The sequence below is a fragment of the Macaca thibetana genome, chromosome 4 (genome assembly GCF_024542745.1).
Source record: "Macaca thibetana thibetana isolate TM-01 chromosome 4, ASM2454274v1, whole genome shotgun sequence".
NCBI classification, from domain to species: domain Eukaryota; kingdom Metazoa; phylum Chordata; class Mammalia; order Primates; family Cercopithecidae; genus Macaca; species Macaca thibetana.
The window spans coordinates 27,044,311-27,069,046 of NC_065581.1; the positions used below are offsets into that span (position 1 = coordinate 27,044,311).

At 45.2% G+C, this 24,736-nt stretch overlaps 1 protein-coding gene and 1 non-coding gene across 2 annotated transcripts; one reads left to right on the forward strand and one right to left on the reverse strand.

Moving 5' to 3' along the window:
• Positions 1-509: 509 nt before the first annotated feature.
• Positions 510-8,583, forward strand: PRSS16 (serine protease 16). Its single transcript, XM_050788985.1, has 12 exons — positions 510-600; positions 675-841; positions 1,652-1,751; positions 1,905-2,034; positions 3,475-3,598; positions 3,824-3,901; positions 3,998-4,045; positions 4,531-4,821; positions 4,994-5,135; positions 6,873-7,052; positions 7,166-7,311; positions 7,428-8,583. The coding sequence occupies exons 1-12, from the start codon at positions 531-533 to the stop codon at positions 7,494-7,496; spliced, it is 1,545 nt and encodes a 514-aa protein (XP_050644942.1). The 5' UTR covers positions 510-530; the 3' UTR covers positions 7,497-8,583.
• Positions 8,584-22,601: 14,018 nt separating this feature from the next.
• Positions 22,602-22,675, reverse strand: TRNAI-AAU (transfer RNA isoleucine (anticodon AAU)). Its single transcript has one exon. It is a non-coding gene; the product is annotated as a tRNA-Ile (tRNA).
• Positions 22,676-24,736: the final 2,061 nt, after the last annotated feature.

Sequence of the window (24,736 nt, forward strand, 5' to 3'; positions counted from 1 at the left end):
GGACAGAGAGACTGGAGGATGGAGAGAAAGACTGAAAAAGAGATGGGGTTGCTGAGGACAAAGAGAGAGAGAGACTGAGTGTGGGAACAACTGAGGGGTACTGAAGATATGCTGAGGGGCAGAAAGAAAAGACTGAGAATAAGTGGGCAACTGGGGTTCCAGAGGAGGTGCTGAGGTGGGGAGAGACAGAGGTTGAAGGACAGTAAGGCATGCAAAGGAGGAATCTGAGATAAAGAAAGGGTAGACTGAAGGGTGGAGAGAAGGAGACTGAGACAGTGAGGGCTACTGAGAGCTGAGGGAAGAACAGACTGAGAGGCCCAGAGAGAAGGAACTGGGAGTTCCGATGCCACATCAGCAGCCTCTGTGTACAGACTCTAGCGTCCCTGCCCCGCTTTAGCAGTTCCTACAGACGCTTGACCTGCCAGGAAAGGAAAGAAACCTGAGCCTCTGCTGAAAGGTGATGGATTTAAAGCCCAGCTGCTGAGGATAAGATAAAGGTCCTCCTGGGGGAGAACAGAGTCCCAAACACCATGACTGTCTGGCTTGCCCGGTGGCTGGGCCCTCTGCTCTTGGTTTCCCTCTGGGGACTCTCGGCTCCAGGTAAGAGGAGGCTGGGGGTCAAGCAGGGCATCCTAAGGGGGCCAGCCTGACTTCCTCCCCTCCATGTCCCACAGCCTCCCTTCTTAGGCGCCTGGGTGAGCACATTCAGCAGTTTCAGGAGAGCTCTGCCCAGGGCCTGGGCCTGAGCCTGGGGCCAGGTGCTGCGGCCCTCCCAAAAGTGGGGTGGCTGGAGCAACTGCTGGACCCCTTCAACGTGTCTGACAGGCGATCCTTCCTGCAGGTGAGGCCAGGAGAAGGGGAGTCCACTGCCCATTCTGCCCTCTCCTCAGTCTCCCTCATCTCTTCCTCAGTCTGCACTTTTTTCCCTCTCCACACCTCAGTTCTCCCCATCCCTCTGCTTGAATCTCATGTTATGCCTTCTGTCAGTATCCCTTTTCCTTCCCTGTTTTTTAGATTTGGCCTTAGTCTCCCCTCTCCCCGGGGTCCCACTCTTTTTGTCTCTCAGATTTTGCCTTTCACCATTTCTTTCTCTCTGTCATTCACATTCATTCTTTCACTGCTCCTCCCTACCCCCTTCTCCCTGTCCAGACTGGACACAAAACCTACCACGAGGTCTCAGTAGGTAGCAGAAATTTGAACCAGCTTTGGAATCAGACCTAGCTCACAACAGGCACTCAAAGATACCTACCAAAAGAAGGAACAAATTCACCATTTTTCAGTGCTTCCTCTGTATTTAGTCTCCAAAGATCATCCCACTTGGATCTTATTCCTAAATCCATCTGCATTTATGTCTTATTCTACAATTATTACTTCAAGAAACAGCAAGTTCCTTCAATGTGAGAGCCACTCCCTCAGTTCTGGGGATATAAGAGTGAAAAAGCAGGCCAAAAATGTGCTGTTGTAGATTTTGCATTCTAGATGAGAAGAACGGGAGAAAAGTGAGCAAGTAAATAAACAAGCTCATTTCAGATACTGTTAAGTAAATAAGGAAAGATCCATTAGGGAGAGAGACTGGAACAAACGAGGAATCGAGAATAAGTCAGGACTCTCACTCACAATGCCATTTCTTCTTCCCCATCCCACCTCTTAGCGTTACTGGGTGAATGAGCAACATTGGGTTGGTGAGGATGGACCCATATTCCTGCATCTTGGGGGTGAGGGCAGCCTTGGGCCTGGCTCAGTGATGAGAGGTAAGAGGCAAGGTTGGGGAAAAGAAGGAGTTGGGATGCTGGTGGGGACCAGGAAGGGGAGCTGCATATTGCAATACTGTGAGACCTGAGGGGTACAAGGACTTAAACTCAAGTTGCATCTCACACCCCCCCCCACCCATACACTCTTCACAGGCCATCCCGCAGCCCTGGCCCCAGCTTGGGGTGCCTTGGTGATAAGCCTGGAACACAGATTTTATGGCCTGAGTATACCTGCTGGAGGCCTGGAAATGGCCCAGCTCCGCTTCTTGTCCAGCCGCCATGCGTGAGTGGAGGAAGGGAAAGTGTTTATGGTCAAAGGACAGGAATGTCTGTGCTTTGGCATCTCTGCATCTGTGTCTCTCTCCTCCACTGTCTGAAGTCAACCTCTGAGTCTCTGGTTCCCTCTGTTTTCTTCTGTCTTTCACAGTATCTTGTTTTTTCTCTTTCCATTTCTGGGTCTCTGTCTCTCCCTATCTGTCTTTCTCTTATCCTGTATTCTTTCTGTTTCTGTGTCTCTGTCTGAAGTAAGCCACTGTATCACTGTGCAGACCACCAGCATTTCTTACCTGGATTACAGCCACAGCATTCTCACCATTTTCACCATTTTCCCTGCTCTGCCCTTGACTTCCAGGTGGAAATCAGAGTAATTCTGTTAGTACATAAACCAGGTCATGATCCTCCCTGGCTTAAGTCCCTCAGACGTCTTCTGCATTGCTCAGAGTAAGGTCAAAGCTTTTATAGTGGCCATGGGGTCCAATGGGTTTTGGCCTCTAGTTAACTCTGACCTCCACTCTCTCACATTCACTGGGCTCCAGCTACACTGAAGTCCTCACTGTCCTCCAGACTTACAGGCACATTCCTGCCTTGAGCCTTTGAACTCATCTCTGCATGGCGTGACCTTCACCCAGATATTTGTATGGCTCCCACCCCAGCCTCCTTCAGTGCATCTCACTCCTATTAACAACCCCCACCATGTTTCCCCCAACTTTACTTCACCTGCTTTTTGTTTCTTTCATCTGCTTTATTCTTACAGAACTTAGCTTTTTCTTTCCTCATTGGTGTCTCTGTCTGTTTCTGTCTGTAATAGTCTCTTTGCCTGTCAGTCTCATTTTCTCCGTCTCTGTATCTACATACGTGCCTCTTTGTCTCCATCTCTGTCCCTCTCTGCATCTTAATCTTTTCTACAAGCTAAACGGTTTTCTAACTACAGCAGGATGGCACCAACTGCAGGCCATTTCAGAAACGTTAGGGAAGAAAGAAAGCCTTTGGGAGGAGAAAGAGGATGTTAGACATATCCAAACTTCACTTTCCATTTTTCTTTGTGTCTGTTCCTTCTCCCAATACCTTCTGACTCATTAGGTTAGGATCCCTCCTTCTCCTCTGAGTAGCCCTCCTTGAGTGCCCTCAACCCTTCCCTACATTTGTCAGGTTTTCATCTAAACTGACTTGGAAATTTTTCCTCTCCTACCTAAAACCAGAAGGGAAAGAGGGTGGAGGCTTTCTAGAAAGTGGACGAGGACAGGGTCTCCCTTGGCCTAGGCACACATGTTCTGGGAAGTATATGTGGCTTTGAGAACCCTTGAAAACACATCATGAGAAAACAGCCCTGGCTTCTGGCCAGATTCACCCATTCATGTATCTGGATCCCGGTTTCCCCCAGAATGGGGAAATCTTCAGGGATTCCCAGCGATGAGGACCGACCGAGTCCCCTCTCTGACCCTAGGCTGGCTGATGTGGTCTCTGCCCGCCTGGCACTTTCCCGCCTCTTTAACGTCTCCTCCTCCAGCCCCTGGATCTGCTTCGGAGGCTCCTATGCCGGCTCCTTGGCCGCCTGGGCCCGGCTGAAGGTCCTGTGACTTCTGCGGGTGGGCTGGGGGGAGGGAACTCCAGGGCCCCAGTCTCAGATAATAGAAATACCCTCCCACCACTACCTTCCTCCCGCCCCCCAAAGAATTTTGCACAAGCTGTCCTCACAAGAGCCCGAGATCACACAGCGAGGGAGTGACACAGAGGCAGGAAGATATGCGATTTCAGTCCCTCAGCCCGCAGGCTGACGGCGTCTCCTTCCTTAGTTCCCCCATCTCATTTTCGCGTCCGTTGCCTCCTCCGCCCCGGTGCGGGCCGTGCTGGATTTCTCCGAGTATAATGACGTAAGGATGGCGGGCAGCAGGTGCGGAGGGTAGGGGGGTCCCAGTGGACGGAGACCCTCGACACTTCCGATACCTTCCTCTGCGGTCCGACCACAGGTGGTATCCAGAAGCCTAATGAGCACGGCGATCGGCGGGTCCCTGGAGGTAGGAGGTGGGGCCTAGACCGAGGGGGACTGGGAGGGAAAAGAGGCCTCGGATGCCAGGGAACAGAAGGCCACAGAAGGGCGAAACCTGCAACGTGGCGAGGTCTAAGGAAGGTCGGAGCTCGGGAGAATAGGCAGGTTTTGGAAGAAGGCGGGAGCTGACGAAGAGGCGGGGCACCAAGAAAAGAAGCGCTCCCCAGGGAGGGCGGGGTTTGGGCAGGGACGATCCTATCCGGAGGTAAGGCTCAAGGTGGGGCGGGGCCACAACGGAGGGCGGGGCCTGCAGGGAAGACCCGAGGAGGAGGGCTGCGGGTCCAAGGTCTGGGGGCGGGGGGCTGTGGGCGGGGGCCTGGGCCAAGAGCTGGGTCTGCACCCTCTGAGTCTCGCTGCAGGAAAGTGGGGAACCCAAGGAGGACGCAGGTCCTGGGCAGGGAAAGCCGAGGCCCAGCCTAAGTATTGGCGGACATCGGCTCTTGCTTCCCACAGTGCCGGGCGGCGGTGTCCGCCGCCTTCGCGGAAGTGGAGCGGCGGCTGCGCTTGGGTGGGGCGGCTCAAGCAGCGTTGCGGAGTGAGCTGAGCGCGTGCGGTACCCTGGGCAGCGCTGAAAACCAGGCGGAGCTGCTGGGGGCGCTGCAGGCACTGGTGGGAGGTGCAGTGCAGTATGATGGGCAGGCGGGAGCGCCGCTAAGCGTGCGACAGCTCTGCGGACTTCTCCTCGGGGGCGGGGGCAACCGCAGCCACTCCACGCCCTACTGCGGTCTTCGTCGGGCGGTGCAGGTGAGCACAAGGACCCAGGCGTCCACCCACTCTGACCACTGACTCCCAGGAGAACTCAGGAACTCACCCTTGTATTTCTGGCTTTTGACCTCTGGGGACATAGGCCCTTGGGCCCTGGCTTGCTGAGAAGAGAGGAGGAATTTATGTCTTATGTATGTACATTGTTCCCTAGATTGTCTTGCACAGCCTGGGCCAGAAGTGTTTAAGCTTTTCCCGAGCAGAGACAGTGGCACAGCTGAGGAGCACAGAACCTCAACTGTCCGGTGTGGGTGACCGGCAGTGGTTGTACCAGACATGTACCGAGTTCGGCTTCTGTAAGTGACTGGCCTAACCCTAACTTTGTCTCCTCAAACAACCTTTTTACTGTGCCCAGAGAAGTCATCTTACAGGTGGTCTGGACTCATTTCGACCCAGCGGTCAGGATTTGTGTAACCTGCAGATGTTGGGCTGGAGAAGGTGGAAGCCATACTAGTGTGCGCATGTGCTTGGTCCTCACATGCCTCCTCACGCACACACCGAGGTCTCCACTTGAGTGATCTTCCCTTCAGCCTGTTCTTTCTCTGTGTCCCCATTCCAGGGATGCCCCCCTTTCCCCAGCCACCAGACTAGAAACTTGAGCCTTGTTTTAGTTGCTTCCTTCCCATTTTCTAGCTAGCCTGTCAATTACTGAGTCCTCCTCACTCTGCATGGACAACTCTGTAGTCCATCCCTTCTGCTTTCTGTGCCTACCTCTGCTGTCCTGCTAGGAACCTCCATCCTTTCTTGCCTGGATCCCTTCCCAGCCTCCTCTCTGGTCTCATGGTTTTCACTTCATCTCTACAATCCAACTTTCTCATAGCATCCACAGAGATCCTTGTAAGTATAAACTTGTCCCTCCTCTACTCAAAACCACAGCTCCTCAAAGACCCCAGGGTAAGGTTGCCAGATACAATACAGGATGCCCAGTTAAATTTGAATTTCAGATATACAACAGATTTTTTTTTAGTATAAGCATCTCCCAAATACTACATATGGTAAAGTTAAATGTTCAAATTCCAGCTCCAGCTCCATTTTCTACTCGTGATCTTGGGCAAACTTGGGCAAGTGACTGACTTCTCTATGCCTGTTTCCACATCTATAAAGTGGGAATACAAACAGTACTTCTCTCATAGGGTTGTTTCAGGACTAAAAGAGGTAATATTTGTAACATTCTAAGAATAATGCAGGTCTACAGTAAGTATTCCATACACCCTTGCTATTGTTATTATTATAAGGCTTTACATATTTTAACCCTCTTAATACATTAGTCTTCCTAACACCTTAGCATCTTTGTACATGCTGTTTACTTTGCTTAGATTATTCATCTTCAAGTCTCAACAGGATGTCCTCCCTCAGGAAGCCATGATCCCTCAAGATAAGTCAGCCTTCCCACCTCCGACTTCGATAGCTCTGTGTTCTCTTTAGCATTTTACACAGCCTGTCATCATACATTTTTTATTGCCTGTCTTCCCCCCTGGATTGAGTCCTGTGACAGCAGAACCTGGAGCTGTCTTGATTGCCACGGTGTGTCCAATAGTGTACAACATTTATCTGAGCACATGGTAGGTGGTCAACAAATAGGGAGGGAAGGGATGAATTAATCTGATGTTATGGGTTAGCTTTACCCTGAAAGCACAGTGAGCTACAGATTTTAAGCAGGGGAGACATAATACAATTTGAGCTCCGAGCATTCCAGACCTTTGCACATGCTATTTGTTATGCCTTCTCTCTCTATCTTTGTTTGGCTCAGTCCTACTCATTTCTCAAGGTCTTATCCTTTGCAGGATGCTTTCCCTGAGCCCATCTTGTTTCCTCTGGGATCCCTGCCTTCTGGCCTTTTTCCATTATAGCCCTGATCACTCTGGGCTGTCACTGTTGGGGGACTGTGTGAGTCTCTCTGCCAGGACTGTGAGCTCCTTGAAGGGAGTATTACAAATGTTCTGGTCATCACTGAGGAAAGCTCTGAAAATGATTATTAAAGGAGAGTGGTGGGCTGGCTGTATACCCACACTTACAGGTATCTCCCTACACAGATGTCACCTGTGGGAATCCCAGATGTCCTTTCTCCCAGCTCCCTGCACTACCCTCCCAGCTAGACCTATGTGAGAAGGTGTTCGGGCTCTCAGCCTTGTCAGTAGCCCAGGCTGTGGCTCAAACAAACTCCTACTACGGTGGCCAGACCCCTGGGGCTAACCAAGTGCTGTTTGTTAATGGTGAGCATGCTATCAAAACCTGGCTCCTAAACCTCCACCTAGCCCCAGCTCAACATAGCCCCATCCTCTCCCAGCCCCCATCTACCTAGCCCCATCCTCCCCTTTCTTTCCAGGGGACACAGACCCCTGGCATGTGCTAAGTGTAACGCAGGCTTTAGGATCCTCAGAATCAGCTCTTCTTATCCGCACTGGCTCCCACTGCTTGGACATGGCACCTGAGAGGCCCTCAGACTCCCCCAGCCTCCGCCTAGGGCGCCAGGTAAGAGAAAAACGTCTCTGAATAATTTGCATTCTCATTTGAATAATCACTTGCATGTTCCTTCCTTCTGCTGGTGCTGAAATCTGACTTTCAAAATTCTTCCCACCTCCCCACAGAACATCTTTCAGCAGCTACAGACCTGGCTCAAGCTGGCAAAGGAGAGCCAGGTTAAGGGTGAGGTCTGAATCTCATACCCTTTCCACTCCCTGCATGGTCACCTCGGTCCTAGACACACTTATTCACTGAACAAAAGAAAGCAGCTTGTTGTGAAAGAAGAAATTCCCAGGAATTGGGATTCAGCACCTGTTCTGCATGTAACCGGCATGTGTCTGCAAACATCTTTATTCCCAACTTCAAGTGCTTTATCTCAGAGAGTTATGGAAATATAAGTAGATGATTTTTCTCATTGTAAATATTGGTATTTTGAATGTTAAATGTCAAACAAATGTGACTCCTCATGCTGGTGCCTTCCCCCTGCTGATCGGATTCTGGTTCAAATTCTGCCACTCCAGTTCCTGGGTTAGGGGCTTTGCTGTAAGTTTCTCTTTCTGGACTTTAGATCCTGAACCTGTCCTTGCTTCTCAGTTTCTCTCACTGTACCCCTTTCCCTCAGTCTCTTCCTCTCTCTTTGCCCTGTCACTATTTGTCTTTCTAGTTTCCTGTTTCTCTGAATATCTTCATTTCTATCTCTGTGTTTTTGTCTCTTTCTCTGTTTGTCTTTCTGTTCTTCAATCTGTGTTTTTGTCTCTGGCTCTCTGTCAGTGTCTTTGTCTCACCTCTCTCTCTTGCTCTGCCCTGGCTATTTCCACTTTTCTATTTCTGACTGTCATTTTTGTTCTCTGTGTGTCTCCTAGTCACTTTCTCTCTCACTCTATCTCTGTCTATATTTCCCTCTCTCCTCTGCTGTGTCCTCAATCTCTTTGTCTTCCTGAGGCTCTGTTTCTGTCTCTGATGCTCTTCTGTGTCTCTATTTATTTTCCTGTCACTTAATCTTTGTCCTTCTCTATCTCTCTCATTTAGTCTTCCTTCCACACCCTTCACTCACCATCTCTTCCCACAATCAAATATCACTCCCTGGTACTTCCAGCTTCCAACCCTAGGGATTCATCATTCTGGTGGAGACTCCTTCTTCCAGGGCCTGGGAGGACAGGGCTAATCCTAAGGGTGCCTGCTTAGGCTATGTTAACTGTGACAAGAACCTGCCATAGATTTGCACTGTTCTTTCCTAAAGAGCAATTGTTTTTAACAATAAATACTTCTCAGCTTTTTGTACATCTTTGTATGCACAGAGATGGTAGTTTTAGAGTTTTACCCAGTTTCATATTTCCTTGTTGGTAAGAGGCAACCTCCTCATGCTATCATACCAGAGTCAATCTCCACTACAGATTAGTTCTGCCTGTTCTCGATCTTTATATAAATGGAAACATGCAGTATATACTATATGTTTTTGTGTCTAGAAGTTTGAAATCAAGGTGTCAGCAGAGCCATTCTCTTTCTCACAGCTCTAGGAGAGAATCCTTCCTTGCCTTCTAATCCTTCCTTGACCAAAAATGAGAGGCAGAAATAGAGCAGTGGAAATAGCCAGGGCAGAGCAAGAGAGAGAGGGGAGACAAAGACACTGACAGAGAGCCAAAAACAAAATTACAGATTGAAGAACAGAAAGACAAACAGAGAAAGAGACAAAAACACAGAGATAGAAATGAAGATATTCAGAGAAACAGAAGGAGATTAGAAAGACAAATAGAGAATGCTTCCGTGCCGCTTCCGTGCCTCTTCTGGCTTCTGGTGTTTGCCAGCACTCCTGTGTTCCTTGGCCTGTAGATGCATTACTCCAGTCACATGGCCATTTTCCCTGTGTGCCTTCACATCACCTTCCTTCTGCACGTGCCTATCCATATGTCCAAATTTCCCCTTTTATGAGAATACCAGCTATCTTGGGCTAGACCCAGCCTATTGATCTGATTTTAAGTTGGTTACCTCTGTGAAGACCCTGATTCCAAATATGGTCACAGACTGAGGTACTGGGGGTGAGGAGTTCATTGTATCTTTACTGGGGAGAAGGTGGGACACAGTTCAACCATAACGCCACCCAAATGATAACAAGTGAAGGCTATTTATTCGGAACTTGCTGTACCAAGACAATCCACCACCATTATTTGTGTTTGGCAGCAATTCACAACAGGCAGAGGAGTGGGAAAGCGCTATAGTGGAAAAAAGAGAGGATTCTTGGTATGCCTTAACTAGAGGCTATGGCATGGGGAAGCTGTGGGCAGGCTAACTAGAAGAGGGGCATCATATGTGATTGGTTGGGAGTACATGTATGGCTTTCCTTCATTGGTCCTAAGTTGAAAGCAAGGGCAAAAATTAGGGAATTCTGGCCGGGCGCGGTGGCTCAAGCCTGTAATCCCAGCACTTTGGGAGGCCGAGATGGGCAGATCACAAGGTCAGGAGATTGAGACCATCCTGGCTAACCCGGTGAAACCCCGTCTCTACTAAAAAAAATACAAAAAACTAGCCGGGCGAGGTGGCGGGCGCCTGTAGTCCCAGCTATTCTGGAGAATGGCATGAACCTGGGAGGCGGAGCTTGCAGTGAGCTGAGATCCGGCCACCGCACTCCAGCCTGGGTGACAGAGCGAGACTCCGTCTCAAAAAAAAAAAAAAAATTAGGGAATTCTGAGTTATTATATTTACTAAGTGCTAGCCATTTGGAGCCAATCAGAACAGGGGTATGATTGTTTGTCTTCTCCTACTGTTTGCTACAGATAGTAGCTTGACTTCCTGGACTGGTTACTGTAATAGTAGGTTGGCTTTCTGTGCTGGTTACTGCAGGTTGTAGGTCAGAGGTCCATTTTTACTTTTAGTTTGGCCATTATCCGTTTGTATATTCAATCTCTCAAACTTTTTATCTTGGATCTCATGTGGCTTGGGGATTGCTCTCTAGTTCAGGGAGTTTACAAGTCTACTGTGCATTCAGCCAGAGACAGTATCCTTTCTGGTCTTTTCTGAGCAAGCCCACCCTTGTGCATGTGTACAGTCTTCCAGACCACCAGAGATGAGTGGGTGGTCTGGATGACTGTGCACTTGCACAAGGGTAGGGTGCCCTTCGGTCATCCCTAGATGTCATTTTTAAATTTCTGGTAGATTTCTAAATTGAATATATTAACTTGCATGCTTCTGTTAGTATCCTTGAGCTGTCAGTTTTCCCTGATTACTCTTCACTGTGACCTCTATTGTTTTCAACCTTGCCCTTGGGCCGGATTTTTCCATGTTCTACTCCAAATAAAGTCAACCCCTTCACACAGGGGCCCTGAGCAGCCAGTCATCAAGGTTTGCCATACCTACTAGGGCAGAACCTCTTTAACACAGAGTTGAAGCTTTAGGGAAGTGGGAATAGGAGCTTCCTTGCCAAGGAGTAGGAGTGGGGCTCACAGGAGCAATGGGAGTTACTGGTCCTCACAGATAACCCTTCATGTCTAGAGTGGGACTTCTACAACATGTTGGGAAGGGGAGAGATGAGCACAAACCCTGGCTTAAGTGCCACAGACTTTCATGGTCTCTACCAATACTCAGTAAGTGATTTTCAATATGCTGTAGAAATTTGGTCAATTTCCAGAGACTTTAAATGAAAATCCTACCTGTACCTGGGATAAGTGAGGTACTGCACTTGTAGAATGTGAGAAATTACTTTTAAGATAGAGTCTGGTGTATTTTTAAGTAAACAGCACAGTTAAAACAAGAAGATCTCGGCCAGGCATGGTAGCTCATGCCTGTAATCCCAGCACTTTGGGAGGCCAAGGTGGGTGGACCACCTGACGTCAGGAGTTCAAGACCAGCCTGGCCAACATGGTGAAACCCCTCTCTACTACAAATAGAAAATTAGCCAGGTGTAGTGGCCGGCTCTGTAATCCCAGCTACTTGGGAGGCTGAGGCAGGAGAATTGCTTGAACCCAGGAGGTGGAGGTTGCAGTGAGCTGAGACCGCACCACTGCATTCCAGCCTGGGCACCAAGAGTGAAACTCCTTCTCAAAAAAAAAAAAAAAAAAAAAAACAAAAAACTAGACTCTTATAGTTTGCAGATGAGAACAATGAAATCTCAAGAGATGATCGAGCATCTCACAGAAACAAAGGCAATAAAACTCATACTTAAACCTACTCATCTAAATTTATGTTCAAAGCTTTTATTTCACTACCAGGGCTATAATGTGGCCTGGAACACATGGCATGTATGTGTGTGCATATGTGTGTGTGTTGGCCAAAGAGGTTGGAGGAAGTTTTTGATACTGGATCAAGCACTCTCAAAAATTAAAATTCCTACTAATGCTTCTGCCAACCAAATTCAAGACTATCATTTTTCCTGAGGAAAACCTGCCTGGTGGTACATGCCTTTGTTAACATCAAATTCATTAAAATTAAAATTACACACACCCACACACACACACACACACGTCCCTCCTGAATTAAACAGTTTTCTGCAGTGACTGGGAGTCACCTCCAACCATCCCAGGGGGGCAGTTTTGTTTTTGTTTTTTGAGACGGAGTCTCACTCTGTCACCCAGGCTGGAGGGCAGTAGTGGATCTCAGGTCACTGCAACCTCTGCCACCCGGGTTCAAGCAATTCTCCTGCCTCAGCCTCCCGAGTAGCTGGGATTACAGGTGCCTGCCACCACGCCCAGGTAATTTTTGCATTTTTTAGTAGAGACGGGGTTTCGCCTTGTTGACCAGGCTGGTCTTGAACTCCTGGACCTCGTAATCCACCCGCCTCGGCCTCCCAAAGTGCTGGGATTACAGGCGTGAGCCACCGTGCCTGGCCCAGGGGCAGTTTTAAACATTATCTCCATAGTCAGTGAAAAAGGCCAGGCTGCTCCACACCTGGCAGGGCCAAGGTGTCTCCTGCCTGCCGCCTGTGAATTTGCCCAACTTGAGTCTCAATGCCTACAGCTTTTCCCAAATTTTGATGTTTCTCTTAAGGGAAATGCCCCGACTCTGGATGCACCCTGGCCTCGAGTTCTTCGTGGCATTGATTTGGGAGTCTAGGTTGTGCCCGAAGATGGGGAGAACTCAGAGTTCTGGAGACAGGCCGTCCCACACAGTTTTTAAAACCCCACCTGCTGGATTACCTGAGGTCAGGAGTTCAGGACCAACCTGGCCAACATGGTGAAACCCCATCTCTACTAAAAATACAAAAATTAGCTGGTCGCAGTGGCGGACACCTGTAATCCCAGCTACTCGGGAGTCTGAGACGGGAGAATTGCTTGAACCCGCGAGGCAGAGATTGCAGTGAGCCAGATTGCACCATTGCACTCCAGCCTGGGCGACAAGAGCAAAAATCCGTCTCAAAAAATAAACACATAAATAAAAACAAAACCCACCCATGCAGGACCATTCAGGGTCGCGGTGCCTGGAGAACCACCCTGAGCCCAGGCAGCGAGAGGCTGCAAATTCCCTGGTTCTGAGGCCTCAGGGAAGAGCCCACCTGCCCGGTAAGGGTCTCCAAAAGTGAAAAGGAATCTGCACCCTGCCCTAGGGAGCCGAGTCCTTTGAACCCTGCAGTGGCTTCGTGGTTGCTTCCCTGATCCACTCGCCACAGTCTCAGGGTTGGAGCAGCTTGGCGTTTGCTCCCGGGCCTTCCCCAGATGGGAGAAGGAAGCGTGCGTGGGAACTTGAAGTTTTTCAGGTCAGAATCAGGTAGTGGTAGTGGTGGTGGTAGTGGTAGTGGTAGTGGTAGTGGTAGTGGTAGTGGTAGTGGTTGTTTGAGACCAAGTGAGCCACCGTACCCAGTCAAGAATCGGCTGTTTAAGAAAGACTACTTTTCTACATAAGAAGTAGGGTTCTTTGGGCCAAATGTTGAGCTTTTCTCTTTCCTTTTTCCTATCTGCTTGATGAAGAGAATGCAATAGGAAGAATGTGAAGATTTTTAAAAATTGTTTTTGGTTGTTTCACGTTTGGGGATTTTTTTTCCCTGCAAGGAAAAGAAGAGTTAAAGAGAATAAAGAAAAAACTCGTTTTGTTTTCCTTTGCATATAGCAAAGGGGCCACAATTCTCATCCTGCCGGCTGGTTAGCTCGGTTGGTTAGTGTTGTGTTAATCATGCTAAAGGTCGTGGGTTTGATCGCCTTACGGGCCACATGAGGGAAATTAGTTCTTTACCACTTTTGTTGATCACATCTCTTGTGAATTCTGCTTACACTTTCTCTGAAAATAAGCTCTATATCGCCACTACTGAACTAGGAACACAGTCTTTTAAAAGAATAATGTGACCAAGGGCGGTGGCTCATGCCTGTAATCCCAGCCCTTTGGGAGGCCGAGGTGGGCGGATCACTTCAGTTCAGGAGTTCGAGATCAGCCTAGCTAACATGGTAAAACCCCGTCTCTACTAGAAATACAAAAATTAGCCAGACATGGGCAGGCGCCTGTAATCCCAGCTACTTGGGAAGCTGAGACAGGAGAATCGCTTGAACCCAGGAAGGAGAGGTTGCAGAGAGCCAACATTGCGCCATTGCATTCCAGCCTAGCTGATAAGAGTGAAACTCCATCTCAAAAAAAAAAAAAAAGAAACGAAAAGAAAAAAGAAAAGAAGAGGAAAAAAAGTAATGTGAGAGCTAAGATGGAGGCCTTCATTTTCGTTTTTAAGTAAAATTGAGTAAGGTAAGGCGTGTGTGCTAAGGGAAGGGGAAATAGCATTAAACAGTTTCCAGCTTTGTTTTAGACAAAACTTTTTGAAACATCGTTTCACGTTAAACTTGTGAAAGATGAAAAAAGATTCTATTTGTTGTGACTGGTTAGCTCAACTGGTTAGAATTCTGTCATAGATTCCCATTTGTCCCTGGCTAAGCACACTTCATGATCTTGCAAGTCCTCTCCAAGGTTTAACAAGATCCCCAATAAATCTGTAGAATCTGATGGCTGTTCCCTCACAATTTAAGTCTTTGCTTTTATTTCCATCTTCATATACAGAAAATTGGCCTGTGTGAATTGTCTACATCTGAGAAGAAATTGTAAAGTCATCTGCACTTCCAATCACTTCCACACCTGGGTTTTCACCAGATCACATGAAATAGGATTTTTAAATGACATATGTGAACAATTTTCATTAACATCAACACACTAGGAAAACAAAAAAAAAGCTAAAAGCTTCATTTTAAACTGAAATGACATATAAAAGACATTGTTGTTTGAACGTCTAATTAAAGTTTAATCTTGGGATAAGAAATATGGTGGGTGCAGTGGCTCATGCCTGTAATCCCAGCACTTTGGGAGGCCGAGGCGAGTGGAACACTTGAGGTCAGGAGTTCGAGACCACCCTAGCCAACATGGTGAAACCCCATCTCTAGTAAAGATACAAAAATTAGCTGGGTGTGGTGGCACACGCCTGTAATCCCAACTACTCTGGAGGCTGGGGCTTGAGAATCGCTTGAACTGGGAGGCGGAGGTTGCAGTGAACCGAGATCGCAACACTGCACTTCAGCCTGGGTGACAGAGCAAGATTCTGTCTCAAAAAGTAAAGAAAAGAAATATATTCACATTTCAAAGTTAAAAAGCATAAAAAGATACAGTGAAAAGTCTGTTCTTATGGCTTATCCACCCATAAATCATTTCCAATGTCCATAGGTAAACTCTATGCATAGTTGCTTATGTATCCTTTCCAATATTTATACAAATTCTGGTTTTCTCTCATTTTTTATTTATTTATTTAGAAAGAGTCTGGCTCTGTTGCCCAGACTGGTGTGCAGTGGCACTGTCTTGACTCACTGCAACCTCTGCCTCCTAGGTTCAAGCAATTCTTGTGCCTCAGCCTCCCGAGTAGCTGGGACTACGGGTATCTGCCATCATGCCCAGCTAATTTTTTGTATTTTTAGTAGAGATAGGGTTTCACCATGTTGGCCAAGCTGGTCTTGAACTCCTGGCCTCAAGTGATCCACGCACCTCGGCCTCCAAAATGCTGGAATTACAGGTGTTGAGTCACCATGTCTGACCGTCTCTTTTTATAAAGGAACACATCATGTTGCAATTTGCCTTCATCACTTCACAATGTAACTTGGAATCACTATTTTATCAGTATTTAAAGATCTAGCAAATAGCACTTTGCAGTTGGCAAAATCAGAGCTCATTTTCAAGAGTTGGCATATTCAGCAGAAGTTGAACCTGAAATGTTCTGTTTGCATCACTGAAGGAGGGAATGTACACAAGAAGGAGACTTTGAGAAACTTGAAAGTTGGAGAGATGATGACAGCTATAATGTTCTGCTACAAAGGAGGACAACACGTTTTCTGCCTAACAGCATAAAATAGTACAAGAATATGTATTAATTTAGCAAATATTTACTGATTTCTCCACTCTTTAGAATGCAATAATTAGTTGTTATTCTACGTCTGGTAGTTGCTGTTGAGATATTGTTATGTGGAAAAAACAGAATCCAAAACAGTTTTGCAAGATTATGATTTTTTTATTTAAAAAAAACTTTATTATGGGATGATTTACATATGATAAAGTATACAATTTGATGTTTTGGCATATTTATACATATATGTAACAACTACCACAATCAAAGTAGAGCACGTTTCCATGATCCCAAAACGTTCCCTTGTGGCCTGTGATAGTGAGAATAGTGGTCCCCCAACAATGTCCACATTCTTATCCTTGAAACCTGTGAATGTTATCTTTCACAGCAAAAGGAACTTTGCAGCTGTGATTAAATTAAGGATTATGAAATGAGGTGATTATCCTCAATTACCTGGATTGGGCATTATAATCACAAGGATCCTTTTAAGAGGGATCATTGTCAGAGAAGGAGATGTGACAGTGGAAGCAAAAGTTGGAGTGATGAGGTGGGGCACAGTGGCTCACGCCTATAATCCCAGCACTTTGGGAGGCTGAGGTGGCAGATCACCTGAGGTCAGGAGTTTGAAACCAGCCCGGCCAACATGGTGAAACCTCATCTCTACTAAAAATACAAAAATTAGCCAGGCATGGTGGCATGCGCCTGTAATCCTCCCTACTCAGCAGGCTGAGGCAGGAGAATTGCTTGAACCCGGGAGGCGGAGGTCACAGTGAGCAGAGATCGCGCCACTGCACTCCAGCTTGGGGAACAGAGTGAGACTCCATCTTAAAAAAAAAAAAAAAAAAAAAAGGTTGGAGTGATGCAGGGCGATGAGCCAAGTAATGCCAGCAGCCTCTTCTAGCTGGCGAAGGTGAGGAAACAGATTCTGTAGAGCTTACAGAAGAAAGTCAGCCCTGCTGACTCACTCTAGACCGCTGACATCCAGAGCTGTGAGATAAAAAATTTGTGTTGTTTTAAGCTATTAAGTTTGTGGTAATTTTTCACAGCAGTAATAGGAAACTAACACATGCCCTTTCCCAGTCAGTCACACTCCAACCACACAATTTCCAGTCAACTATAGGCCCTTTCCATTATGATGGTTTTGCCTTTTCTGGAATTTAAATGGAATTATATGCTATGTACTCTAGTTTCTGGTTTTTGCTCAGAACATTTTTGAGATTCATTCATGTTGTTGCACATATCAGTAATTTATTCCATTTATTAGCACTTTATTGGTAAAATGTATTCTATTTGTACAGACATGCCACCATTTGTTTTTCCATTCATGTGTGGGTGAACATTTTTATTATTTTCACGTTCTAGCTATTATAAATAGGGCTGCTGTGCACATTTGTGTAACAAGTCTTTGTGTAGACATATATAAGCCAGAGTTCTTCAGAAACAGACAACCAATAGTATGTATTTGTGTGTGTATGTGTGTGCACGCGTGCGTGTGTGTGTGATTTTAAGGAATGGACTTACATGATTGTAGAATCTGGCCAATTCAGATTCTGCACAGTATGCCAGTAGGCTGGAGATCCAGGAAAAGTTACTGTGGCAGCTAAAACTCAAAGGCAGTCTCCTGGCAAAAGTCCCTCTTCCTGGGGAAAGAAGTTAGTCTTTTTTCTCTTAAGTAGTTTTCAACTGGTAGGAAGCAATCTGCTTTACTCAAAGTGTACTGATTTAAATGTTAATCTCATCTAGAAGTACCTTCACATCAACGTCTAAACTAGTGTTCGATCAAATATCTGAGTACTATGAGCTAGCCATGTTGACATGAAAAATTAACCATTGCATATGTTTTCACTTCTTTTCCAGGAAATACCTAGAAGTGGAATTACTGGTCATTTAGTAAGTGGGTGTTTAACTTTATAAGAAGCTACCAGTGTTATCCAAAGTGGTGGTGCACTTTACATTCCAAAAAGCATTGTATGAGAGTTCCGGTTATACAACCTCCTCAGCATTTGTTGTCAGACTTAATGTTTGTGAAAGATATCCTATGACATCTTTGCCTATTTCATAATCATGATTTTCTCCTATATTTCCTTCTCAGAGATTTATAAATTAGCACTTTCGTTTAGGCCTATGATCTATTTTCAGTTAATTTTTTTGTGTATTCTAAAATAAGGGTCAAAGTTAATTTTTTTTCCATATGACTATCTCCTTGTATCTGCACCATTTTTTAAAAGACTATCCTTTCCTTATAAAGCACATAGGCACCTATGTTGAAAGCAAATTTATTATACATGTACATCTATTTTTGTAGTCCCTATTTTATTCCATTAATCTATATGACTCTCATAAGTATACTTTAGAGTAATTTGTGGGCCAATTAGGATGGCTATTATCAAAAAACAGAAAATAAATTTGTAAGGATTTATTGGTAAGGAACCCTTGTGTATTGCTGGTGGAAATGAAAAGCGGTGCAGCCACCTTGGAAAACAGTAAGATTTCTCAAAATTCTCTTTTTTTTTTTTTTTTTTAGACAGAGTCTTGCTCTGACTCCTAGGCTAGAGTGCAGTGGTGTGATCTCGGCTCACTGCACCTTGCCTCTGCCTCCTGAGTTGAAGCAATTCTCCTGCCTCAGCCTCCCGAGTAGCTGGGACTACAGGGTCGCGTTGCCATGCCTGGCTAAGTTTTTTTTTGTATTTTAGTAGAGACCAAGTTTCACCATGTTGCCCAGGCTGGTCGCGAACTCCTGAGCTCAGGCAATCCGCCCATCTCGGCCTCCCAAAGTGCTTGGATTACAGGCGTCAGCCACAGCACCCGGCCAATCCTCAGTTAAGTGTAGAATTACCATATGATCCAGCACTTCCATTTTTGGGTATATATCCAAAAGAAATGAAAACAGGGGCTCAAACAGATTCATAGCAGTGTTATTCACAATATCCAAATATCCATCAACAGATTTATGGATAAACAAAACGTGGTATACACATACAATGGAATATTCAGCCGTGAAAGGAAATTCTGGCTGGGCGCAGTGGCTCATGGGAAATTACAATGGTGAAACTTTAGGAGTAGGCTGATTGAAATCTTATAAAACTTCATCATAATTGTAGTTTGCCAAGTTAACAGTTCACATGTTAAGTATTTCAAACAAATTATTGGACCATTTTGGGTGGAAACTTGATATTAATAACTAGTGTAGGGTTCTTTGCAGTTTGTTGAAAAAATTGTAGGCTAGGCACAGGGTTCATGTTTAGATTTTAAGCACCTTTATAACAATGAGAAGTTCTTTTTTGGAGATGGGGAACTGTCAACAGTTTGTTAACCTGACATCTCTGCTGATTTAGTTTCTGGGCAGAGTTCCTGTGTTAGCATTCTCCTCTTCTTTTGCATTTATCAAGTTGTTTGGTAGAGGTGGAATCTAAGTGGTTTTGTCTCAACCACTCGGGAAAATACTTGCAAGTTGACCACTGTCGGATTTACAGAATATAATTTCTCTAAATCCTCTCACATATTTCTTTCTTTCTTTCTTTTTGAGATGAAGTCTCGCTCTGTCGCCCAGGCTGGAATAGTGAAGTGCAGAGTAGAGTGGCCCTATCTCACTGCAACCTCCGCCTCCCGGGTTCAAGCAATTCTCCTGTCTCAGCCTTCCGAGTAGCTGGGACTACAGCCGCACACCACCATGACCCGGCTAATTTTTGTATTTTTAGTAGAGGTGGGGTTTCACCATGTTGGTCAGGCTGGCCTCGAACTCTGACCTTGTGATCCGCCCGCCTCGGCCTCTCGATTGTGCTAGTATTACAGGCGTGAGCCACCGCGCCCGGCCCACATATTTCTTATATAGATTTATTTCTGTTCTCTCTTTTTAAAATGTTCACTGAAAAAAATGCAGGTGTGCTTGGAATATGGATTTGTATCTAAAAGAAACTTTTATATTAGTTCCAATAAATAAGATATATTAGCTACTTCATAGAGAAAACGGAAAAGACAAAAACAGTGAAAAATTATTATTATTTTTAAAGGGTAACTGATTTACAAAATCAGATACATGAAATGATTCTCAATGAAACTAAAGTAGTTCTCAGGGCATATAATAAAAATGCTAACTTGTATTTCTCCAAATACACTTTAAAATTAGAACGTTAACTATTTGAAAAGGTGAAAAAAGCCTACTTATCTCGATACAATTGTAGGGTCACTAGGATTTTATAATTTTAGTATAAATACCATAAGATCTAATTGAATTACTGGCTAAATATTTATGCCATAATAAAAGCAGCTAGGATACTCAATCTCCTGAGAATTTCAAAGAAAGCAGCTTTTAAAGATGTACAGAAGCAACTCTTTCTAACACCACCACCGATAGATGTACAATGTAACTTTTGCAAGAAAGGTAATTTAAAGGTCGTCAGCTAACAACTTACCAAAAATCATCTAGTCCACAAGCGAGTTCACACAGATCTCTGGTCTCCGTACCCTCTGTTGTGGGGAAGGACAGGGACTGAGCGGACTCGCTGTGGGGAACTCAGGTTCTGGGCGGGTGGCATTCATCCACTCACAATCCCCTAGGCTGTGCCAGATGGCAACCACCCTTGGGGCTTCCTAGGTACAGACGCTGGGAGGACCGCCCAGATTCCCTTACCAGAAGACGCCCATAGAGTGCAGAGGCGAAGGTGTTCCAATTTCCTCAGGTGAAGGATATCTACTGGTGGCTACAGGGCACAAATAAAGAAAAAGTGCGTGGATCCCACCTACCAGTTGATGTCCAGCAGAGATCCGAATGCCCATTTTAGTTATATTTGACCCTCCGGACCCCTGGTCCCAGAACCTGCCCTCCCCCAAGCTCGCTCTCTACCTCTGTGCCCACTCCAATCAGTCAAACAGAGCATTTCGGGGCAAACCCAAAAGAAGAGGAGGCAATTTAGCCCCCCTGGGGCCTGTAGCCTGAACTCTTCAGACATGTTGTCCCAGTCAGAGCCTGGAGAAGCAGCTCAGTATCTGCCTGCCCCAAGAATCCTGAGGCTGCAAGATCTCCGGACAGCCCTGGGAGACAGGCCGCTGCACTTACATAATAACAGGGTCCTCTCTGGTACCAAAAGCTTGCAACGCTTAGCAGAAAATAGCTCCTCCAGATAGCTCCTCATCCTCCAAATAACTGGGAGATGATTCTAGTCAAGTTGGAATAACAGGGATCAGATTTACATTCCTGCTGTAAAGAACCAAAACCTAACAAAAAAGATGAAATGACACTTTTCAAGACGTACAATATTTGGTAAGGAAGAATAATAACCCCGGAATCACAGGGGAAAAAAATGAATGATTGGAGAGAGGGGGAGGTGAACACCAGGATTAGCCCCTAACTATGGCCTTGAGTTTCCAGGCCCCAATGCAGGAAGACAGAACCCAAGCAGAGCCGGTGGACTCCCAGAGTTGATGAGGAGTTGATAGACTGGGAGACTAGGGCAGCTACAGTTAATATGACAGCATACCAGAAAGAAGAGAGCTGTAATAAGAGATAACTCCAGAAAAAACTTCTGCAGTGTTCAGCTTAATACTCATGAGTATGTGCAGGTATGGAAACTATACAGGACAGAAAAGACTACCCAGAATCATCAGAGGTAATATGATATTGAATTGTCTAAAGTAACTAAGAAATTGTTTCTCCTTGTGAGACAAACAGGAATTATACTGCTGAATTTAATGCTTTCACCAAAAAAAGATAAGGGTCTAGATGAATGGGGTGGGAGGGGGAGGAAGAGACCCAAAACTTTGGCTGTTGGCCGGTTAGCTTAGCTGGTTAGAGCGTGGGGCTAATAACACAAAGCTCGCGGGTTCTATCCCCGTATGGGCCACATGTTTTCCTCAGTACTTCTGGGTAATTCTAGAGAAACTCGTCGGTTTTCAGCCACCGAAGAGCTAAGGGTAATTAACAATGCAACTCGTCGGTTTTTAGCCAGCGAAGAGCTGAGAGTAATTAACAGTGCTCTCAGACGGTCCAAATTCCCTGCCATCATTTCTTAATCTCTCTGAAACCTAACTCCGTTCCCGAATCCCCCAAATGTCTACATCTCCTCAGGTAAAGTTCTTATTCTTTTCCTCCAGGTGTAAGGGCTGGGGACAGAAAGCTGTTCAGGGCAAAGGGCCCAAAATCGGGAGTCCTGCCGAAGGAAAAAAAAAAAATTAAAAATTAGAATTTTACCGGCTTTTTAAAAATTATTTAAATAAACCTTAGTTGATTTCAAACTGTCCTTCCAAATTACTACTGAAACCAACCTTGTTTCTCAAATTTACAAGAGATACGAGATAACAGAGGAGAAATATTGAATTGCCCTTTCAAGTTGGAAGCAGTATGCAATATGCATGTTTATTAATCACAAGAGGCCAGCTTCGACTCCTGTCTAGTTCATCCTTTCCTAAAAACAAAACAAGAAACCAAACCAAAATAAACCAAACCAAGTCCGTGCTCCATGTTCAAAGCGATAGCTTCCTCTCAGGGCAATCTTTTCTGTCAGTTAAATCTGAAAGAGTCTTCAGAGACATATAATAACAATCTCCTAAGAATGTCTTCCCTTTATCTTGTATCTTTTGACAATTTGAGGAAGAAGGTTGGTTTCAGGAGTAATTTGGAAGGACAATTTGAGATCAAGTGAGCTTCATTTAAATAACTTTTTAAAAGCCAGTAATCTTCTAATTTTTTTTCTTTCTTAGGCAGTGCTCCCAGTCTTGGGTCGTCTGCCGTGAACAGCTTTCTGTCCCCAGCCCTTACACCTAGTGGAAAACAATAAGAACTTTACCTGAGAAGATGTAGAAATTTTGGGGATTCGGGAATGGAGTTAGGTTTCAGATGGATTAAGAAATGGCTGCGGCGAATTTGGACCGTCTGAGAGCACTTGTTTATTATCCTCAGTTCTTCGCTAGCTGAAAACCAACGCATTGCTTTGTTAGTTATCTGTAGCCCTCAGCTGGCTGAAAACCGACGAGTTTCTCTAGAACTGCTCCCTGAAAAACTGCTGAGGAAAACATGTGGCCCGTACGGGAATCGAACCCGCGACCTTGGCGTTATTAGCACCACGCTCTAACCAACTGAGCTAACCGCCCCTCGGTAATCCTGACCTCTTTGTCTTGCATTTAATCTCGACCTTCATCCCTTTTTTGGGAAAGCATTAAATCTAGCAATATAATTCCCGTTTGTCTAACAAGAAGAGACGATTTCTTACTTGCTTTACACTCTTAATTAAAAAAAATGAGAAACTTTCTCTTAAAACAAAAGCAAAACAAGGAAAGAACATTTTTCATTTATTTATTTTTATTATTTTATTTTTTAAGCCATGTTCCTAGAGTTGAAAAAGGACGCTTAAAAATTCCAAACTGCTGCGAATAGTCCAGGAATCCATGGAAACATTTGTTGCTTTCTAAATGTCTGGTAATCAGTACGTGCAGACAGTGAATCAGACTCCGTGAAATATTAGTGAGTCCTTGTTTTTTAAGGGCCGTTCACTAACACAACCTAGAAATTGGCATCTGAAGGACATTCCCGACGAGTCTGTTTTCGATGGTCCCACCTTCGAGATCGTCCTAGGTTTCTTATGCCCGGAGCCTCCATTTGGAAGTTTCCCTACCTGTTGCCTCAGACTTCCAGAGTGATCTCAAATCAAAGCCCACTTTGAAGACCTTGGTATTGGAGAATTCTAGAAATGTGGCTCTACACCACTCAGGGACAGTTAAACCGATCTTTCCACCCAGCCATTGTCTCCCAAAAATATTATCATTGTTTTTTGTATCTTCTTTATTGTTTCAGAGATTTTGAACACATAGACAAAGTTAAACAAATGTTTTCTTTTTTCTCTTCACAAATAGTGGCATTTTATCCACTGTTGTGGGAAGTCAGGGACCCTGAATGGAGGGACTGGCTGAAGCTGCGGCAGAAGAATATAAATTGTGAAGATTTCATGGACATTTATCACTTCCCCAATCAGTACTCTTGTGATTTCCTATGCCTGTCTTTAATCTCTTCTTAGGACCCTGCGATGATTGCATTAACTGCACAAATTGTTTGTAGAGCATGTGTATTCGAACAATATGAAATCTGGGCACCTTAAGAACAGGATAACAGCGATTTTCAGGGAACAAAGGAGATAACTTTAAAGTCTGACTGTCTGGGCCAGGCAGAACAGAGTCATATTTCTCTTATTACTGAAAACAGGTGAGATAAATATCACTGACTTGTTTCCCCAGTAAGGAATATTAATAATTAACAGCCCTGGGAAAAGAATGCATTCCCAGGGCGGGGCCTCTAAAATGGCCGCCCTGGGAGTGTCTGCCTTTATGCAGAAGTAGATAGGAATGAAACACGCCCTAGTCTCCTGCAGCGCCCCCAGGCTTGCTAGGATTAGGAAATTCCAGCCTGGCAAATTATAGTAAGACCGGTTCTCTGCTCTTGAACCTTGTTTATCAATGACAATGCATGCACAAGTGGACATGGAAGTTCATTAGTGATTCTAGTTTCACCCTGACTTTGTGATCTCGCCCTGACATCCTGCCTTGTGATCTTTTGTCGCCCTTAAAGCATGTGATCTCTGTGACCCACGCCCTATTAGTATACTCCCTCCCCTTTTGAAAATCGCTAATAACAACTTGCTGGTTTTACCGCTCAGGGAGCATCATGGAACCTGCCGACATGTGACATCTTCCCCGGACACCCAGCTTTAAAATTTCTCTCTTTTGTACTCTTTCCCTTTATTTCTCAGACCAGCCAACGCTTAGGGAAATAGAAAAGAACCCACGTTGAATATTGGGGGTGGGGGTTTTCTCCGATAACCCACTTTTAAACCCTTTGCTTTTTTTTTAACTCAGAATATATTTTTGCAATTCTTTCATATCAGAACAGAAAAATGTTCTTCATTCTCTTTTAAATATGCATAGGATTCAGTTATATGTGTTTATACCATAGTTCAACAGGCATAGCTTAGACTTCCATCCTCCTATTGCAAATTGTCCGTATCTATGAGCATACACTGTATCTGATGTATGCCATGATACTTTGCACATGTGGAAAGGCTGCATCAAAGAAAATTTACATTGGCAATTTTGATGGCCATTGTCCCCCTGTGCTTTAGAGGGTTGATCCCAACACTCTTTTTGCTTGCTTGTTTGTTTTAA